At 34.0% G+C, this 22,435-nt stretch overlaps 1 protein-coding gene across 1 annotated transcript; it reads right to left on the bottom strand.

Annotated features, from left to right (window-relative positions):
* Nucleotides 1-2,409: 2,409 nt before the first annotated feature.
* LOC115974973 (putative ATPase N2B) lies at nucleotides 2,410-20,676 on the bottom strand. The gene is made up of 14 exons (XM_031095572.1): nucleotides 20,457-20,676; nucleotides 19,459-19,595; nucleotides 19,185-19,336; nucleotides 15,873-16,018; nucleotides 15,546-15,625; nucleotides 14,020-14,277; nucleotides 11,863-11,973; nucleotides 11,553-11,675; nucleotides 8,183-8,304; nucleotides 8,035-8,104; nucleotides 6,629-6,721; nucleotides 5,051-5,178; nucleotides 3,101-3,242; nucleotides 2,410-2,654 (listed from the first exon to the last, which is right to left on the bottom strand). Exons 1-14 carry the CDS (start codon nucleotides 20,569-20,571, stop codon nucleotides 2,520-2,522), a joined length of 1,812 nt encoding a protein of 603 aa, XP_030951432.1. The 5' UTR covers nucleotides 20,572-20,676; the 3' UTR covers nucleotides 2,410-2,519.
* Nucleotides 20,677-22,435: the final 1,759 nt, after the last annotated feature.

Raw genomic sequence — 22,435 nt, 5'->3', positions numbered from 1 at the left:
GAGTGTGTAGGTGTGTTAATTAAAGAAATTAAGATTTTAACCAAAAAAAGAAAAAGAAAAAAAAGAAAAAGAAATTAAGATATAAAAAGTTTTGTGCTAATCAGTGGCATGAAATCACTGTCAGTAATGGTTTCCTTGCTGGAAGAAATCAATGACAGATGTCAAGTTTTTTGCATGTGAGTCATGCGTGTGTATCTCCATCAAAATGTTTTATCAAGCTAGTTTTAACTTTTAAGCCAAAATGAAACCTTAAAAATTGAGTACAACACAAAATCGCTACTGATCTAATGCCATTTTGTCCCTTCAATGGAATTTGAGCCATAATTCAATCACTCTTAAAAAAAATAATAATAGTAAAATAATCATAACTGTAGGTAACCTAGCTAAATGGATCTTACGTAACCAAAAAAAAAAAACAAATAAAATAGTTTACCTAAAAAGAACTCTTTAAAATAATCATGGCTACGGCCTACAAATAACCTAAATTAAAGGTTCTAACTTCATGCAAATCAACAAGGGGAGATATGATACTGCCAATTATATAATTTATTTTTTTTTAAAATTTTTTTTTTGGTTTCCCACCATGTATCCTCAAAACTTTCAACCAAAAATTAATCACTGTTCACACCGGGTGAGCTCACGAAGGGGTAAAGCGCTAACTCAAGAAATTTTTTTCAAAGTGCAGGTAGCAGGACTCGAACTGGGGAGCACACCCAATCAAGCCCAGTACAAGCACTTTAAGACCGAGAGCCTAACCAACTCGGCCAACCCCTGAGTTTAATTTAATTATTTTAATTTTTAGAAAACTCTCTCCATCTCATTATAGTTATAGTAGTTTTTTATTAGTCCAAAGGGGTTAGTTTAGTGGTTTCTAAGGTCTTATGATATCCATGAGATCTTAGATTCGAAACCTCTCGCCAACATCTTGCACGGGACCACCTCCATAGAAATCCTCCTGTAATAATTGATCTCTTTCAAAAGCTGTAAACCAGTTTATATGCAGTACGCTCATGTGAGTGGTAAGACATACATGCTTTGACTTCCATATATCAAGGAAGATAATAATGACATTGCACCAACAATAATGCTAGGTAAAGAGATTTGATAAGAAAAAGTTGATAAGAAAAATCATGATTTTTGTCACCAATTTCCCAGAATAAATAATGATGCAACTTGCAAGCATAGAAATGCTCAGGAACGAAAAGCTTTAAAGGCATATATATATATATATATATATAAGTGCTTCCACATGGTTTTGAATATAGAAGAACAAAATGCAGTCATTCTTAACAACACTGCTTCTGCTTTTCTCGTGCTTTGATATTCTTGGAGGAGCTCTTGGCGATGTTGGGACGGCCAGGTATTATGGTCCTCCATACTTGCGTAAGTAGAAAATAAACAATCTCCATTGTAAACTTGCTTTTAATTTAAGAGTTCTTTAGTGTGAAAAGCAATTAAGAGATATTAGCGACCTTTTATGGAGTAGTGGCATCTACCTCTTTGTGGGTTTAATTTCTGATCAAATCCCTTATTTACGCTTATCAATGAAAAAAAACAAAAACAAATTAGGAGTTAATCAAGATAGACATGACAAATTTTTTTACAAAAAGTTTATTGTGACTTTCTTATTTTTTTTAAGTTCCTTCTGTGTTTGTCTTTGAAAAGGATCCTCCATGATTATGGAAGTCACAATGTTGACATGATGGATTTGGACAAATTGAGCAAGAGAAAATTTTCCACCCTTAATTGTCAAACCATTTTTCTAGACCGATTAAAGGTCCTAAACGTGCACTCTGATGATCCCTTCTATTATCTTTACCCTCCTCCATCTTATTTCATTTGCTTTGTTTATGAAGCAACGAAATGCTATGGTGACGACCAGTATCAATTCCCTTCAGATGGACATTTCGCTGCGGTCAGCAATGGCATATGGGACAATGGAGCAGCATGTGGTCGGAGATACAGGATGTGATGCATCAGTGGGCCACGGCGACCGTGTAGGAATCGATCCATAGTCGTGGAGGTAGTTGATTTTTGTCGATACTGCCCTGCAGAGCAACAATGGTCTTGCCATTCAAAGCCTTTGCAGCCATCTCAATCCCAAGATATGGTGTCAGGATCAACGTTGAATATGCACAGTAATCGCCTTATGTCATGTGTTATATTTTTTATTTGTAGGAACTATCATCTTACTAACCCCCAAAAAGACATGAATTATAGTGCTGATATACTCATATTGTTATAATTTTAGGATTTAATTGGGGTGCATCCAAGCACCAGTTGCAAGATCCAATAAGACATGTTTTAAGATTCTCAGGATTTGTTGTGAAAACGTTGTGAATGTAGCATTACTCTTTTTGTAATGCTGGGCATTATGAATCATGTCAGATTGTACCATGGATATTGTTGTAAAGAATAAAATATCAATTTTTATTAATTTGATATTTCAACATACTTTTCCATTGTTAAATTCATTATTACAGAATAGGGAAGTCCCTGTTCCTTGAAATAATCACTTCTCATGATGATGAAAGAGATTGTAAGGTGCTTACACAATTATTTTGAAATTCTTGGTGTTGTCTCCGGAAATATGGATGAAGAATATGGACTCCCTCCAAGTATAAAGGCGTCTGCATTTCAATCAAGCGGGAGACCTACATAGACAGCTCATTTGTTAAACATAACATCTGTAATAGTTTCCATTCTCAGTGTTTGAGTTGAGAAATATAATGTTACTCAAGGAACCTATGGTGTCCGCTCCATAATGATTAGTGCTCTTTATCATTAGGCCCAGAAATCAATTAGTTTTTAGTGTATGCAATAATTGATCCAAAGATCTCTTATTCGAGAACAAAAGGTTTAATCAATTGAGCTAACTACAACCCATTGTCTCTAGTGCACTCTAAATGTGCATTAAAAAGGTCCAAGGTCATAGCAATAAGTTATGACAAGGCATTCTGTTTTGAAACTGAACTTTTTTCAATGTATAGCTTTTTTAAATCCTACTTTCTTTTTCTTTTTCCTTTTTTCTAGGAACAACTTTTCAAATAACCCATTATGAAAAAGCTGAAAAAATAAACTGTACCAAACAGGCACTTACTGCTCGGCGGAAAGCAAACATCTCTTCTTGACCTGATAGCATAGATATAATACCCGTTGGGGCACCTCCTGAGCCAACATTGCCTTCTGCTAAGACATTGGTCCGTAGTTTAGCACCTTCTGTCTCTGTTTCAAACTGGAAACTGGAAGCATTAAAGTAGACATTGTCAGTTAACAGACACGTTTTTACTCAGACAATCTAATTACCAATTATGACAAACTCATTTGTCAAGTTAAAAGGGGTAAAATAATATCAATGAGTCTACTTGGGCTTTAGGAGCACAAACTGAAGCATATGTCATGGGCTTAAATTACAGTATGAGTGGATGACTCCCACATTTGCTGTTTTGAGTGACTATCGGTCTCGTGTTTATCAACATCTTCCCTTCTCCCAGCTAGAAGTTAATTTTCAAGTTACGCAATGTGTATGTTCAACATTAAAGTACAATGGGCCTTAGAAATAGAAACTACTTCTGCGATGTTGTTTCAAACAATAGGAGGTGATTTTTAAGGATTCGGACACAGCATAAAAGTCAAAATTCTAGCTAAACTAGGGCCTTGCTGCTTGCCTAAGCTGTCCTTCCATGTACATGTCGTATATATAGTAAGACTTTTGTGGCTGTACTATCATAAGTCAGTATCCTGTAATGCACTTTTAGGCTGTCACATTTGCTTGTCATTAAAATATTGAAGACAAAATTCTTACAAATAAATTTCATAAAGTACTTCAACTCATAAAAAATCACTTTTACATGCAAGGGACTTTTGGAAGACACAGTACTCAATTCTAGAAGAGATCAAAGACAAAAACTACTTGAAAAACATCTGAAATAGAAATCCAGGACTCCACGGTATTTTGTTTGAGGCATGGAAGTCTAGTGCTAACAGTTGATAATTTGGTTGACTGAACTGTTCAACAAGACTTAAAATCATGCCAAATGAATGGAGAAATCAGAAATGTCCCTCAAGTACTCTGGAAAGGAACAAGGTTATATTCGGCATTGCCACCACTATCAGAGCATCATGTCAAAGTCATCTTCAGGAACAGAATAATTTTGGACTAATAATATACAGTTATCAAGGAGACAAAATATATATATATAATGTAGGGAACCTTTCTAAAGAAGAGCCCTTTGGACTCGCTTCTAGCTAGTAAAACTTATAGACAACTATCTCTAACTGCCAGAATTAGTTGCTAGATAATCCAATGGCATTCAACCCTGATGGACTAAGCAGTTTATGCTCATGCCCAGGAGCAAGGAGACAGAATTATTAGTGAACACAAGTTTGCCTCAATATAGAGAGGTCATTTTGATGGTGTTTGATGTAAAGGCTTTCAGTAGAGATTCCACTGTGCCCCCTTGCTCTCTCCAATAAAAAGGACAAAATAAAAAAACCGCCATAAGAACAAAATATAATTACACAGAATCAACTGTTTAAGCTTTGACACTTTTTATTTAATTAAAAAAAAAATCAATTGTTACAAGTGGGGGAGGGGGGATTTGAATCTTCTTTCTCCTTATAAAGGAGACCAAGCAATGACACTAAGCTAGAAGGCTCTTGGCCATTTGGCACTTTCAATAAGGACCTATATAAAAGCATCAGGATCTTTTCGTGTGCAATGGCTCATTCAGAAACAGAATCTTTTCTAGTGGATATGGGATACTATGTGGAATCTACACTCTGCAATCAATTTATTAACAAGACTCCATGATTGCAACTCAAGTATAATTTTCACTACACTGTCACAGAAATTTGATTTGTAGCAAAAAAGTTTACTGTTCAACTACCTTGCAGTAGGTATTAGAAAAATAATTGAACCTGAACAAACACCTAAAGGAGCAATCATCAGATTCAAGTATGGGCCTAGAACATCAAAACTTCTCAATCTTAAGATCTCTTGAACCTATAATTATTCAATGTAGGATCATCATTCAAGTAAAATGCTTACCTCTCCAAATCAAAAAGTGTACCCTCTTCAGTCCCTTGAAATAATTCATCAATTGAAGAGGCTGATAAACAACATAGGCGGCAGTGATGATTGTACAACTCATCGATAAGGGTGATAAACCGCCGTGCCTGAGAAGTGCAAACACAATTTTGCTTAAGACAAGAAAAAGGATGTGCAGAAAGCATTTATATAACAACTCCACCATGCACATGTGACTGTACATGTAATGGATAGTGACTCATAATGGCCACTAAGCTTTGATTCTAACAGGAACAGTTTAGTCAAAAGCTTTCTCCCTCTACCCTTCCCCTTTACATGCTTTTCCCAATCCTGTTTGACAGTTCATTAATATAAAATTTTTTAATAAAATGCTTAGGTAACTACAACTGAAAGATTAAAATGATAGCAAGTAGTTATTGTATTGATCCCCATATTCTTTGTTTAGTTTCATCTTATCCTGACTCAGTACACAAATGCAGATTTCTGTGCTAGGCCTATAACAAAAGTGACGAAAGGCAACTAGAAGACAATTGCATTTTAATTATTTTTTAAGTATCAGGGACAACTCTATAATTTTCTTATTTCTGGACATGGTTCTACTATTGGTCTATTGGGTCTTATTTGGGGATTTTGATTACTTTATTGGGGGAGTCGATGACTATTCATACCTATTACCTTGACACCAAAGAAGAGTTCAACCCAATGCTTTATTTCTGTCGTAGTTGATCTCGATTCAACATTAGAAGTATATTGATTTTTACCTATAACTGAATACTTTTGTCAATAAATACTGCATATTTGATTCCATTCATAAATCTATTTTCTTCCCTATGAGTTTTAGTCCCAACAAGAATGCTTATTTGTGAGTTCAGTTAGTTTGGGCTTAGTTATCAAAACCCAAGGAGTTTAAGCTCTATTAGGGTTAGGTATTAACCATCTCTTTATATGGAAGCAACGCTTTCAATTCAATAAGGGAGAGAATATGTTTTCTAAATTTTCTAAAGCTATGTAGTATTGTTCAAGGTTTGTGTGATGCAACCTTCTTTGAGGTGTGATGCCTAGAACCTTTTCATTTTTTTCTTCTCTATCCTTAAATTTCCAGCAACTTGAAACATTACAATCACACATTTTTATTTTTACTTTTTGAAGGAATTACAATCACACATTGATTTATCTTTAAAATGCTAAAATCCAAAACTTTACAACCCCAAAGCACCTATCCATCAAAAAACTACAAATAATCCACAAAAGCTAAATTACTATTCTCGTGAAATTGTCCACAACCTTGGAACAGCAACCCAAACCCTAGGTTTCCCCTTTACTTCATCCACAAATCTTACTATTTCTTTTCACCATTAGAAACTCTATATTGCCTACTATTTTCCAGCCCTTTTCCCATCACCAAACACTAACCCTAATTCTTCAAAACCCTAGCTCTCCACAAAAAAATCTGGTTCAATTTCATTCCCTTTTGCACTATGTCAAAAAGAATTTTAAATAACTCTCTGTTGGTTGAAGCTCAAACAACATAGGCGAACCTATGACATGCACAAGTAATCCTATAAGTAGCAACTGTACCTTGTCACGGATGCGCATACTCATCATCGGAATGTCAGATATGAAGACAGTATGATAATTTTCTGCAACTGCAATATAATCTGCTGCACCTACCTGAAGAGAATTGACAATGAGGTCAAATGAAAAACGCAGATATAGCCCCCTCCCCCCAGACACACACCCAAAGAAAAAACACAACTTACAAAAAGAACAAAAGAACTGAAGCCAAGTTGTAGACAGTAATTGTCAAAGAGTTTGTCTTTATAACCATCAAATGGTGTTGATAGAATGTGGGGGACATCATGCCCAATTTGGATACATTCTCTGAGTTTTATTTTTAAGATTTGTTTATGAAAATCAAAACAAACAAACAAAAAAAATCGCAGATTGTTTTTTTCTTTTTGTAAAGAACACATTTGATAAGCTAAAATTAAAAAATGGTTTTCTGGGAACAAAAAACAATAGCTAAAAACAATACTGGAACTGTTGGCTAGATGTTATTTCCATTCCAATACATGATATTGAGTCATTCCTTTCACAATATAACCCAATCAATAGATGCATTTGATATTGAATTCACAAATTCTGCTTACTGAGTTATCTCATTAAAGTTTGATTTAAAATTTTCCAGATCCTTGAGGTCCAGTTAAATTAGAGGCTCGTAGTATTGGTGGACTTCAACTGCCTTTTTTTTTTTTTTTTTTTTTTCTTTTTTAAACTTCAATATTTATTCAAGAAAGCAACAAACAATCTACCTTACAAGCTGACTTGATGAAAACTGATAGATCGTATTTATCATAACAGGACTGAAAAGACTTGAGAGATAAGCAGTAACATGGAGGTCAAACCTATTTATTGAGATTTATTTTTGCTCTTGGAGAATTGCTATAATAAAATCATTGGAACTTTAGATGATTATGATGGCATTTATTATCTAAAAGAATTTTCATTATTAGAAAATTTCTTGATTATATGTTAATTGAGAAAGTTATCTTGACCACTTAATTTAAGTGCTCTGACATTATGATTTATTTTTAGTAGATGATAAAAATGTTAATTATATCCTTATGGTACGCCTTAAAGTGAGGAAAATGGATAAATTGTTTAGGTCAAGAAGTGCAGCAAAATGAACAGATTGATAGCCTTACTATCCCATCATGCACCTTGACCATGATTTGGGTTTGGGTCGTGACTACATTTATGCACATTAATGGGTTAAAGCAGTCATATCCTTACAACAATCTAGTTCACAAGAGGTGGAACAATAAGTTTAGATGAATAACTACTTAATCCAAAAAATAAAGATTAAAGAATACGGAGCTTCATTGAATACTTGAGTGCAGAAAAAGAAATATCATATAAATAAAAAAAGCATATAGATAAAAATAAAACTCAAAATTAAGCTCATACAAAGGCAAGCATAATACCGGCCGACCACAAAGATACTCGAATGTGAACCTTGCCACTCCCTCACAGCTTTTAGGAACTTCCAATGTTCTGATCTAAAAAATATGTATGTCTTTAAATTGGAAAAAAGTGCATGTATTCAATTAGTAACATTGCATTAATAAGTACCTGCCAAACATCACAGGGACATTATCCGTGGTGATTTCTCCTCCCAATTGGTTGGTCAATTCACACCATAACTTTTCAAACTCCTTTGCAGCAATGCTATTTAAAGGCCAGAAGTAATGAACCTGAATGTTTATGCAAGTCAAATTTCAACTACTGGAAAGAAACAAGAATATGTGCGCTATAAAGTCTACCAAAAGTTTTGATAGTCAAATTCAGGAAAAAATTACAACTCAAACAAAGGCAATAATATATGGTCCATAACACAGACCAACATGGTAAAAAATAAATGAGCTGAAATGAGACTGAAGTTCTTTTTGATGGGTCTATACTGTGAAGTACTTGCCAATAAGCCTATACTGTGAAGTACTTGATGGATGTAACTATTGAGCATTTGAAAGCTTGTGTGGTTGCTAAAGGGTGTACTCAGACTTGGTGTAGATTACTCTTAAGACTTTTTCTCATATTGCTAAAATTTCCAATGTTCGGATTTTAATATCCTTGGTTGTTAACCCGGTTGGCCAAGGTTTCAATTGGATGTCAAAAATGTCTTTCCCATGGTTATTTATAGGAGGTCTAAATAGAGCAAACACTTGGGTTTGTTTCAAGGGGGAGTCTAGTAAGGTGTGTGGATTATGTGAGGCCCTTAAGCAACCTAACATAGCATGGTTTCGTAAATTCAGTGGTGCAATAATCAGGTTTGGATTACACTGTTTTTGGTCTAATCACTCTGTTTTCTCTTACACACACTGAGCGAGGGAAAATCTTATTGATTGTTTATGTTGATGATATAATTATCACTAGTGATAACAAGGAAGGAATTGATAAGTTAAAGTCATTCCTCCAAAGCTTGTTTCAATCTAAGGATTTGAGAAAGATATGTTATTTCTTGGGTGTTGAAGTAGCATGATCTAAAAAAGGAATTCATTTGTCACAAAGGAAGTGTTTGTTAGATATTTATGGAAGAAAGAGTGATGCAGGACAGCCTAGGCTTCAACACCTAGAACAGCCATGTAACCTTAGGCTTCACCACCTAAGGGTTGCTTGGATTCACAACCAAGCAAGAAAAGCACTTTCATAAAGGAACTTTTATCAATGAATAATAGTCTAAAAAACAAATAAATCATCTGGAGCCTTTTTATAGAGCTTCTAGGAGATAAAGATAAAGACAAAATCCATGACAACTAATCCCAGCTGAACTCAACTACTAATCCTAATACATAAAGATAAAGATAAAATGATCCCCTCAGATGTGGTGTCTGTACCAATGAGGCTTGTCAGGTTCAAACCTATAGAGACTCCTATAAATCCTAATGTCAAACTATATGTGGATCAATGAGAGTTATTGTCCAACCCTGAGAGATATTGTCACTTGTTTGGAAAATTAAAATATCGCATCATTGCATGTCCAAATATATTTTTTGCAGTGAGTGTTGTGAGCCAGAATATGGAAACTCCTCACCTTCCACATTAGGAGCCAACTCTCCAAATTGTTTACCTTAAAGCACATCCAAGTCATGGAATTCTGTATAGAGCTAATGGTCACCTAAAAGTAGAAGTATTTACAGATTTAGAATGGGTAGGATCACCCTTAGACAGAAGATCGTCTACTGGATATTACACCTATCAAGGGGAACACTTGATCACTTGATCTAGTGCAGAAGTTGAGTACAGAGCCAAGGCTAATACATTATGTGAGCTTATGTGGATCAAACACCTTTTTGAGGAATTAAGGTATGTGCATGACTATGTATTGCAATAACCAAGCAATGATCCATATTGCTCCAAATCTTGTGTTTCATGTGCAGAGTAAGCATCTATAGGTAAACTGCCATCTTGTTTGAGAAAGAATGGAAAGTGGCATTATTGCTACCCCATATGTTTCTATAAAATAGGAGCTCAAACTAATGATACAGTTACTATCTTTGTGTAAGACTAGGTTTGATTTGTTAAGTAACAAACTGGGATTATATAATATGCATTATCTCTACTATTTACTTATCAAAAAAAATTATAGGATATGTATTTCCTAGCTTGGGAGGAAGTTTTATGAGTAAAATATATGTGAGGGACAAATTAGTAAAAATGTATTAGAAAAAATTATAAAAATAATGTGATGCGTTAGGGTAATTAACTTTAACCCTAAACACTTCCCAAAGATTAACAACAATTATGCACTTGCCTGGGGGCTTGACTCAAGTGGTACAAGGATAGGGTGAAGGTAGGTTTTAGGTTCAAATGGTAAAAGTAAACACCCACTTCAAAGATCTATCTGTTAAGTAAGATTTCTTACCTCGTGACCTAAAAATCTACCTTGAATTAAATTTTTTTTTTATAGTAAGCAAATAGCTATTAACTACCTATCATCTATCTCAAGTATAACTAAGCAAGTACACTTTTAAAAATGAAATAGAACGTAATAGATATGAATTTGATCCAAATTTTCAAAAATGGAAGACAAGTTGCACTTATTGAGGTTTCTCTCACTCTATAGTTCAACAGTTTGGCATCTTAATGATAAAGCTACCTACAGACAGAAATAGAATTTAAATAGCAGGTAAGAGTAATCAGAAAAGTGCTTCATAAACTTATAGAGTCCAGATCACTAATTTAAAAACCAATTATAAGGAATCTGTTAGAGTGAGAGAGAGAGACCCTGGTTTTGGATAACTTTGAGAACACATCTTCATTTATTAATTGAAACATCAAAGCCAACCTCTGTTGGCTTTGATAATAATTTTACAATTCATTGGTTGATAATAATTTTGTCAAGTTTATCAAATGTAGACATGGAATTATGAAATATTTATATGTACCTCGAAGGAGAGAGCAAGTTTTCACTTAGATGGAAATATATGAAGAGAAGGATTTGGATTTCAGTTTTTAGTGTAAATGACTTAAATAAAGTATGAAAGAGAAAATTATTTTTATTAATTGAAATTTACAAATACAGCTGTGGATTTGAAATGATTAGATATAAGATAATATTTTAAATACATATACCATCAGCAAAATTTTTGTTAGAGCAAAATCCTCAAAAGTCAAAACTGAACATAAGTCCGTTTGGATATGGCTTATTTTGCTGAAAACTGAAAACAATAAAAATATATATTTTGATTACTATTCATTAATGAATTTACTGTTCATTGGCCTGATTGCACTGTTCATGGGACATGAACAGTGCACCAGCACAGGTCTAAAAAAAAAAAAAAAAAGGCTGAAAACGCGCAAAACGCAGATGTGGGAAGCGCAATGTATTGCTAATTCCTAAATCCAAATGCAACATTAGTTGATTTGCTTCTTCCAGCATTATCACAAGAAATATTGGGAAGAGAGAGAGAGAGAGAGTAATTAGAACTGATAACTCACTCACTTGATCTATTGAACTTTGCGCTATAAGACGGCGATAATCAATCTCACTTCCGATTAGAACAATCTCACAATGGTTCTTCAACTTGGCAATAAATTTTAGGAAGATCTCCCGCTGCATACCATCCTGTATGAACAAAATTGCTGGAACTAATTAAACTTCTTAGTAATAACCACCTCCAGCAAAATTCTTTGAAAAAGAAAAAAAGAAAGGAAAAATATACTTATGTGTGAGTACCAACAAATGCCAAGACATATTACTACCAAAAAAAATGTTTTCAAATTTTTTTTTATGATTTTAATTAGAATCAAACCTGATTTAACTCATTTGGTGCTCGATTGCTAGTGGCTACAAGAACAGTTCCAGTGCTCAACAGTCTGCTTAGAATTCCAGATAAGGCCACAATAGCAAATACATCAACAGTCTGTAACAGAAATAAGAAATATAAGTCACATTTGAGTTGTGAAGTCAATAAGCCAGTTCATTTAGCAACATGTACTTGCCATTTATGAAAGAAACTTGGAGCAAATGAGAGCAAAATGCTAAAGTTTAAATAGCGGCTGAAAATAGATGCAACTCAACTTTATGAAGATTTTTTATTGGTAAGTTACACTCGCACCCGGTGGGTTTTGAACCCAGAATCTTACTTTTCACCCATTCTTGTGTGAGGAGGAAATGCCATTTATGTCAAAACTCATTGGCACTCAACCTAATGAAGATGCAACCTTACTAGTTCAATGTCCAACTTACAATAAATAAAATGGAATAGTAAATCAATTTCGTGATTAAATTCACCATTTCCTATTAGCTTCATCTTCTGGACAAGTGATAATTTATCATGGTATCAGAGCAAATGGTCATATATTTAAATCCTTTCTCCACTCTACCTCCCATTTAAAAGTTAAAAATTCCACATGTTAATGACTAGTAATTGAATAACTCAAATAGCATCTATTGTATCATATAAAAATTTCTTGGAGTTCTCAGTCATTAGAATAAAATTCATTCTAGTCAATAACAGGTCCTTTGTTGACTCTCTCTTAGAGATCATCTTCTACATATGTGATCAGCAGTAATGTGGTAATAACTTTTACTGATCAAGGAGTAACAATTTCCGCCTAAATAAAATGACAAAAGATTATCAATTTGCCCCTTGCTTTCTCTGAGAAACAGACAGACCTCACCCCACCCTAGTGTAGACACTAGATGCAGGCCTGGATCACACAGGTTTATGGATGTCAATACAGAAACAGCCCACCCAAAGAATGGCAGGACGATGGAGGCCTATCACCAAGCAGGCCCAATTGACTGTTTCCTATTTATTTATTTGATTTTTAATATTTAATTTAATTTGATTTGATTGATTTATTTAATTTAATTGATTTCAAGTTATTTCCTTTCCATATTTGATGTAATCTGGAACCCTACTTAAGAGGCCCCAACTATTTGTACATTTTATTAATAAAATTTTGATTGGAATTTTTCTTCCAACAGCGTGGTGCTTATTCAAAGAAATCCTGGGTGCTTACTTCTAAGTTTTATCTTCTTTTTTTTCCCTTTTAGTTTACCCCACACAGGTTCTCCTACGAGAATCCCTTTTGCTGTATCACACCCAATTCCATCTTCGCTTTTTATGACCTCTCTCAAATAACAGTTTCGCTCTACTTCTTAAGGGAAAAAATGCAGACATTTGCCACCTATACTAGTTGACCCTTGTCAAATGTTAAAGATGAAAATTCTATATCGAAATTTGTACAAGTAAAGTTGCCTATCTCACTACTGACCATGTTATGAAGCCCCCCCAATGGCACCCATTTAGCTGAGGAAAGGATAATAAAATCAGTTTAAATTTGCAGTACAAGTCTAATCCATAAGGATCTCAAAACCAAAGCTCCAAAGAGAAATATAAAAATACACTTAACACTTTAAAAACAAGTTTATTGACTGTTCAAATATTTAGTTAACGTGCAATTAACAACTGGCATTAACATGTAACATAAGTACGCAAACACACGAGCTTTGGTCAAGGCATTCACTAGGTTAAGTTCTTCAAGCATGCCAATGAATAAGTTCAACTCCAAATTTTTGCCCTACATTCTAGGAAGTTGTCATTTCAAAAATTTTAATCCATCCATCAAGGTTATCTTCATGTCATGGGAATCATTTTCACAACTCAAGCTCAATAGTTTGGACCTCCAATTTTTTAATTATAACCAAGTCAAGCTCACTTCTCATTTTCATACAGAATTCAAACAATGGATCACATTCACATTCACCATATAAAACCAAATGTACAAGAAACAATTCAGCTTTAAGGTAAAGTTTGCAGTGACTTGTCTCTCAGAATCAAACACATTCGTTTAGCCTTTTTTATTACAAGAGATAAAAGTAATAATGAAGGGTGAAACTGAGAGTTGTGATGCCAAAATATCAATAGGAACAAACTCTCTTAATGCTTATTTCATTATACCTGGATCTCATCAAAGCAAAGAATGCTAGCTCCTCTTTGATCCAATTGTCGATCAACAAGAAATTCATCTGCTACAGCAGGAAGAATATTTTTCATCTGTACCTCTTGCTTGTATCTTTCTTCTGCAGCCAACCACTCCTTAACTTTTGTATCAAAGGGAAGATTCATAATCCAACCAGAAAAGCTAGACTGCAAAGACTTCTCCTCCACCTGATTCTTCCATATCTTATGCATATGTTCATTAATTTTAAGCATAGCCTGAGGATGAAGACAATAAAACATAAGTCTGTGTGTTCATGTTTACAAGATTCAAACAGAATAGGCGTCATATCTTCCAAAGGCCAACATAGAAAGTGGTACTTTAACTAAAAAGTGATACTTTAACTCAAAAGACACTTTTTCCCTCCGTTAATAATGGGATAATGGGATAGAAGGTGAGGTGGTGGGTTCAAGACCCACTGGCAATGGGAGTGAAAGAAAAAAATTCGCATAATGGGGCTAAGCTAAAGATAACAGAAAATTCTAAGTAAAAAAACTATATATGTGTGTGTGTGCGTGCATGTGCGTGTCAAGCTATCTTTTAACATTGTTTCGTTTAGTAAAATTTATATCTATTCTTTCTATGACTCAAAAAAAATATTTTCTCTCATAGATAGCTTTAACTTAACAAAGTTATGTTTTATTGTTATTTTAAGGTACTAAAGAAATATATAATTGATCCCGTTCTTGTACTAAATTTCCTAGCAATCTCTTTTTCTCTGTACACAGTTATAATACATTAACAATTCTTCTTCTTTTTCAATCTTATTTTGAACTTTTGTTTTGACATTAAAAATATGTCATCTCAATCTAAGATCTCATTATAAAGAGGCAATATCCATTTCCTTATGTTCAAATCTTTGGGCCTTTCTAGGGGTTCAGAATCTAAATTTCAACATTTGGGATAAATGATTGGAGAGTAACTTTTGGATCTTAAACAGATTTTTTCCCCCTTAAAGTACATATTAATGGGGTATGGTTTTCCCATAATTTACTTATAGCTTGAATCCTGAATATTAAATTTTATAACTAATTATATAGCCAACTTAAAGAATTTGTTAAGCATAATCCACTTTTAAATTACCTTCATCATAATTAATGTTCTTCAAAAGTGGAGGCTTTTGCTTTTTGAAAATAGAGGGTTTTTTAAAGGGGTTTAGTAATCAATTTGTAGAGGCATATGTTATAAGCACCTTATTTTAGTTATGTACATATAATACAAAAGAATATCAAAAGGTGACTAAATAGCCTATTATACCTTTAAATGAGCGACAGTATTGTTTTTAAAAATCCTAGAGAGGCCATTAAGTAAATTAACATCTAATTTGATAATTTTTAAAAATAGGAGCGAGGAATTTGAAAATCCAGGGGGCATTGACCACCTCCCTCTGCCATTGTCTACAGGGTGCATTTTTAACTAAGCAATCAGAAAAATAAGAACCATAAAACTATGACCAAATGTTGTCAAAACACAACCAAGAGCTCACCTCATTAAAGTGATGCCTTCTTCGATTTTTCACAATTCCCTCAGTGGTACTATAAAACATATCCATAAGCATTGTCTTCCCTATAGTGTCCACAATAGTTTCTTCAGTCAATTGTATTCTTATGAGCAAACTAGATTTCAAACAAGATAAATGTACTAAGAAGCTAAAAAATGATCGTAAAGGAGAAGACTGTATGCACTGAAATCTATTATTCTCTAAATGATAGAAACAACGTGTTGGATGATGCAGTCAAATGAGAAATCAATACCATTTTTTGTTGGAAAATATTTTCTTTAGAGTTAAACATAATAAGATTTAGAAAAATACCACTTCCAACATTGCCATATATATATAGTCCTTTAGGAGCCGGAGGAGGAGTCGGGCGGCGACCAGTGAATGAGTCTAATTTTCTCTCTCGATTAAGGTACGAAACCCATTTCCCCACTCCTGGTTCGACATTTTCAATTTTTCTCCTGAGTCAAGTGAAACTCCATTAATATGAAGATAATTACCTTAAACACACACACACACACGTGCGTGCACACATATAGAGAAAGCATAGAGAAGAGAAAGAAATATATTTATTGAAAAAGAAAAATAGCTAAATAAATTTTCATATGCCAGTTTAAACCATAATTTCAATACAACTGATATTAAATCACCCCACCCCCCAACCCTCTTTAAACAAAAAAAACAATGAAAGGGAGGTGAGCAGACCTCACCAATTGCATCATTTGCCTGCATAAACTGTAAAATAAAATTGGTTTAAATTACACCAACGGCCAACCACCCTTAAGAATTTTCTTTAAAATTCACAAAATAACAGTCCTCAAAATATGGAAGAAATGACTCACCCCTTGACGTTTGCATAAAGGTGATACATAAGTTCATGCCCTCTCACACTATAACTTCTCTAATAAAAAAAATAAAACAAAAAATATTTTTGCTCAAATTTTTTTATTTTTTCTTAGCTATGGTTAACTCTGTACTTTATACTTAACTGACTGAATATACTCTCCTCTCTTTCTCTCTCTCTCTCTCTCTCTCAATTATAGAAAAGGTAGTAGTTACAAAATTAAAAGGGGACACAGACACATGCTAGTTACACTACCCAGTACACGGGATGTGTACATAGGGCATGGCATAGCTACAAACGGTGAAAAAAAGTTTTAAAAATAAGAAACAAAATGTACTACAGGATTAGTGAAGACTCAAAGAATCCAAGCACTATGAAATACCTACGATAGAGGACATGGGATACAGCAAATTCTGTTCATATAAATACTTCAGCAATAAATATTTCAACTTCACCACACTTAACTCCTGCCCATCAAAGGAACAAGGATTCCTTTCTCACCATAAACACCACATGGGTCACAAAGGGTCGACTTTCCCAGTACCCCCCATTACTTCTACCAAACCTCCCGATACAACAAGACAACATCTACTGCACAGAGTTAGGCGTGAGCTAGGAAACACCAAACAAGCAAAACATCATAGACCGCAACTCCCTAGCCATGGCACAGTGTAGAAATAGATTATTCACACTCTCTCCATGAGTTTTATATATGAAGCACCACTCAAAAATAATTACACCCCGCTTACTTATATCATCAGCCGTCAGAATCCACACTAGCACCACAGACCATGAAAAGAAAGCCACCTTCAGTGGTACATGATTTCCAAATGCTTTTCCACAGAAAATCCCTGTCTTGCCCCTTAACACATTGTAATAATTCTTCATACTTGTTACTGTGAAGGGATCCATGTCAATCTATCTTCCTCCCCTTGCCGGAACTTTATCTCATACAAATTGTCCACTAACTAGGCAATAGAGTCTACTTCCCAATCATGTGCAGCACGGCAGGGAAAGCAATTTAAATGAAAATTTAATGAATTAGAGATTTCTCTATAGCTTGGTGGTAATGCCTTGGGTTTGTGTCTCATTCCCCTATTTCCCCATTATTTTCTATTTCTACCCTACTTGTTTCTGCATCAAGGATTCAAGAGAGCATGGACTTATTTGTCTCCTTTATACAGAGAGAGGAATGTCATTTCGTGCAACCTCAAAGAAGGTTGGTGTAATTTACCCAATAAAATTTAATGAACTCAAAATCTAAAGCCAAATTCAAACAACCCCATAACAGAAAATTCCTATAAAGTTACTGGTACTTAAAAAACTGACTTCCTAGCCCATAAAAATAAGACTTTTCATATAGATTTATATACGGCCATTTAATCTTGTGGACTTAATAAATTTCAGAACTTTTTTTAATGAATGTTGTATGTGCATGGTATGAGGTTGGAGTCACATAAAGAAGAGGTCAAAAGGTGACAGTAAAGCAGTAGTGGCAATGATGATAAAAACAAGCTTGTTGGTGCAATGCGAGTGATGAGAGCCTGTGGAATAGTAGTGGTGATTGCCTGATGGGGGAGAGTGACACCACTTGTGGCAATCTTGGCAGCAAGATAGTAATGGTGGTGGACAGGTAGGGATCGTTCAAAATGGGTTGTAGAATGGTGGATACAACTATGGTGGAAAATTGAGAATGCAGTATAGTGAAATAGGAGTTTTGATGACTGGGGAGGGGGTGAAGGTGGTTTTAAAGATGGTAGTATCGTGGTACAGCTGATAGCAGGAATCAGTTTGTGGCAATAGAGGGATGGGTGGTATTGTGATTCTGGTAGCTGTAGTAATTATGCCATGTTTCATAAGAGGTATCTAACTTAACTAGTTAACTTTAAATGATCCTACAGGAATATGACAACATTTACAAATTTCTTTGATAACAATTGGAAAATGCTGTTTCATAAAGCTATCAATATCAGATTGCAACAATCTAAAAATCTACTGTTGCCACTGTAAAAAAATAGCATTTAAAAAAAAAAATGACACCAAATATGCCTGTTAGGCACTACTACTCCCATCAAAAGTTTTTATATTAATACTACTGAAGAAAATAAAATTTATCATCATAGTCACACATGCAACCACCTGCAATACTTAATCCACAAATTTTTTTTCTTTCTTTTTCCATCTTTTGCTTTGACCTTTCAATATACTCAGTTAGAAAAATTATTATGATGTTTGGGCTTCCATCTTTTTAATAAATTTAGAGGGACTTAAGAAGGCTACATAGTTTTATTGACATGCCACTTCGCAGTTTCTTTTTTATACAAGTCTTCCAGCCTTTGCAACACTAGTCATCAATGAGTTCATTTAAACTTTCAATAACTGATCTCATCTATGTTCTGATATCATCTGATTTGTCAATAATGTTGATAGCCCTTATCTAATTTGTTAAGTACTACTATACTGCATTATGTTCAAAAAACAGATTCATCTAATGGGCCTTGTAGATGCTCCATTAGAAAATAAAATAGAGTCTAACCTAAACAATTTTGGGATGAACAAAGTTGTGCTATGTGACCTTAATTTACTCAAAAATGTTCGACTACTAGTTCTAGATCACAGCATTTCATTGTTATTCATTCTAATGTGCCTGTTCAATTTAGGTCCAAGGAGACGTTCATGGGATTCAACTGAGAGAGAGAAGCTCATGGGAAATAGCAATCACCAAAGTGGTAATTAGTCCAAGCCATGTCTGGATAAGAATTTTAATGAGTAGTGTGCCTCACCGGAATGTCCATCTTTGAAGAAGTTCAATTCGATGCTTGTTTATTGACGTCCATATGCCCCCCTCGCCCCCCTGCTGCTTTACCTTGGCTTCCTCCATCAAAAGCCTTCGCCGCTCATTCTCCCTACTCTTTTCCCAGTTAGCTAGGTTTACCTATAAAGTTCAAAAAGAAGATGCACAATCATTCAAAACTCAGTGTAAACAGTCTGTTGTTTCTGGAAAAATGACAACTGAGACTATCATCCAATGTATTATAATATCAGAAAATATCATACATGATATTCCTCCATATCTTTCTCATACTCCTCCAACCTCCCAAGTAACTTCTGTAATTCTGAAGCGACCCTTTCCTGGTAAGGATCATGTTGTAGCTTCCCTTGCTCAACAAGATTCTTGTACTGTGTAAGTGGCCCTGAAGGGAGAAACTTTCATGTCATAATCTTAATGTGTATATTTACACAATGAAAAAATTAATTCTAAGTACACTTTTAAGATCGATAAGTCATATATAGTAATTGTAGTTGGCAATTTCTAATTGGGAGAAATTTAAAATACTCCGGCTTATCTACAAGAACTTTTTATAATTTTATTATTTAAAAAAAAAAAAAATTTAACATGGATAAATCTTAGATACAGTACCTTAGGTGTAATACATTAGGCTCTCCAATCAAATTCAAAAACATAGCTGCATTGAATTCATTTGTCCTTGAAAAAGATAGCACTTCTTGTGCTCTATCGGTCAATACAATCAGGTGTTTGAATTAAATTGGGGAACCTAAGTTTTGCCCTTTCAATGTGCAATTTTCTTTCATTCTTGCGAGTAATACTCAGATTTTGGCATCTATGATCATAAACAATTCTCTCTCTTTTTTATTTTCCTTTCATTTTCTGGATAGATAATACCGTAGACATTAGTCATCAAGAACAAGCCACAAGTTTGAGAGAGAGCAGTGAAGCACTCAAGTTTGTGTAATTAATCAGCATTACCATGCAGTAAAAGGCATTCTGGCAAAGAATTCAATCAAACACAGTAGCAAGTGAAGGTCAACCATATACCAATTCATCCATCAAACTATGCCTCATGAAGAAACTCAACACCAGTACTAAATACATAGAAGAATTCCATTCTCTTTCTCTTCATGAAATTGCTCTTCTCTACTTTATGAAACAGAATTAACTACCTCAACTAATCAAAAAAAAAAAGTGATGAAATTGAAAATGCTAAAAATGAAATTCATTTCTCATGCATTAGATACGTAAGAGAGAGAGAGACCTGGACGGGTATGGGAGTAGAAGCGAAGGACATTGATGCGGTGGTGAATGAAGGTTCGGCGAGAAAGCGTTGTAGAGAAAAACGACGAAGCGATCGAAGAAGCTCGAGTTCTCATATTTTTTATTTTATTTTTTCAGTTTGATCCAAAATTCCAAAAATTTCTAATTCAGAATCAGAGTAGAAGAAGACATCCCAAATCAAATTGGAGCGACGCTGTTGTCGCTTCTTTGTAACTAACAAAGTGGAAAAGGTAATGGCTGGCTGGTGACGTGCCCAAAATAAGACCAGCCACGTCGAAAAATAAATTAGGACGCTGACAGGTATTGACGTGTATGTATGGAAAATCATTCATTAACGCTAAATCTTTTTACACATCTTCTATTTGTACACAACCCCTATAAAAATATGTTTTCAAAATAGAATTTTTATGAGTAAATTGTAAATTACATTTCTAAAATTGGGCGTGTTTAGATTTTACTTCTTAAACTTTTAAAATTTGAATTTTACCCTCTTAAATTTTAGGTGTGTTTGAATTTTACACTTCTAAGTTTCAAAAATTCAAACACCCCCAAATTTTAAGGAAATAAGATTCAAACACTCATAAAATTTAGGAGGTAAAGTTCAAATTCTAAAAAGTCAAAGTAAAATATAAATTCTGAAACTTTATGATATAAAATTTAAATATCCTCAAATTTTAGGGATGTAATTTACAATTTATCTAATTTTTTATTATTATTGTACTAAAACAATTACCACCACACGATAGTAATCGTATGGCAATGCGTGACTTGTACACACTGTGTATAAGTATAACGATCTCCACTGCTAGGGGTACATAAGATTTACTTTGAACTTACAAACTAATGTGTCACCGACTCACTGATCATAAAGAGATGATTGAAATATTCATTTATGTAAGTATCTAGTGCTTATGAGATAATAGACTACACACCTTGGGACCACTCATTTTCAAAGGGGTAATTTGCAGAGTAGCATGAGTTTGCCACATTATATCATTAGTTAGCAGGCATTGAAAAGAATTGAGGAGAATAGCATCTCGAGCCTTTAAGGCTTGAGTTTAGTAAAGAAATCGAGCCTTAAAACCTCGAGTTCTGATTGCTGATATGGAGATGTTTTTGCCACATGGAACTCGAGTTCCATAGAATAAGAAGAAGAAGAATCTGAAGAAGATCTGAAATTGAAGAAGAAAAGAAGACGAAGAGACCCACGGAGGAAGAAGAAGAACAGTCCCCATGGGAATAGAAAGAACACGAAGAAGAAAGAAACCCATGGAAGAACACGAAGAACCCAAGCACAAAAAAGAAAGGAACCCGCAAAAGAAGAACCAAGAAAAACAGAGAAGAAGAATGGACCGGGAGAAGAAAATGAAGAAGAACGGAAATCGAGTTTTAAAACTCGATTTTCACGTGGATTTTTTTCCACATTAGACTACCATTACATGCAACTTGAGTTTTAGAAACTCGAGTTCAAAGGTGAAAGTCGAGTTTCTAAGACTCGAGATATTAGTTTGCTACATAGTTTTGCAAACATGACAACTAACTAAAATATTTCAAAAATAATGTTAAATGCAAAAAAAAAAAAAAAAAAAAAATCATTTTCAAAGTTCTAATGACAAACCTTTAATCAATATTTTGGAATTACCCTTCAAAAAACCATTAGACACCCTTTTAAAAAAGAACAAATTTTGGTTATAGCCAATGATTATAACTTTTACTCAAAAAATTAACATGACTATATATTTTGAAAATAAATGGAAAGCATGATTTTTTTTTTTTTTTAACATGCATGTTAAATTTTGTATCAATTAGATTTTATTTACTATTAGATTCATTAACTTATTTTTTATGCATAATTTTAAACTACAAAAATTTTAATTTTAATTTTGTTTGAGATAAAAATTATACTCTAACCTAATTTAAATGTATGTGTATGAAACTTCTTTCTAAAAACTTGAACCT

The sequence above is a fragment of the Quercus lobata genome, chromosome 2 (assembly GCF_001633185.2).
Source record: "Quercus lobata isolate SW786 chromosome 2, ValleyOak3.0 Primary Assembly, whole genome shotgun sequence".
NCBI classification, from domain to species: domain Eukaryota; kingdom Viridiplantae; phylum Streptophyta; class Magnoliopsida; order Fagales; family Fagaceae; genus Quercus; species Quercus lobata.
The sequence above is the reverse complement of the archived record's forward strand: the minus strand, read 5'-3'. Positions and strand labels throughout refer to the sequence as shown.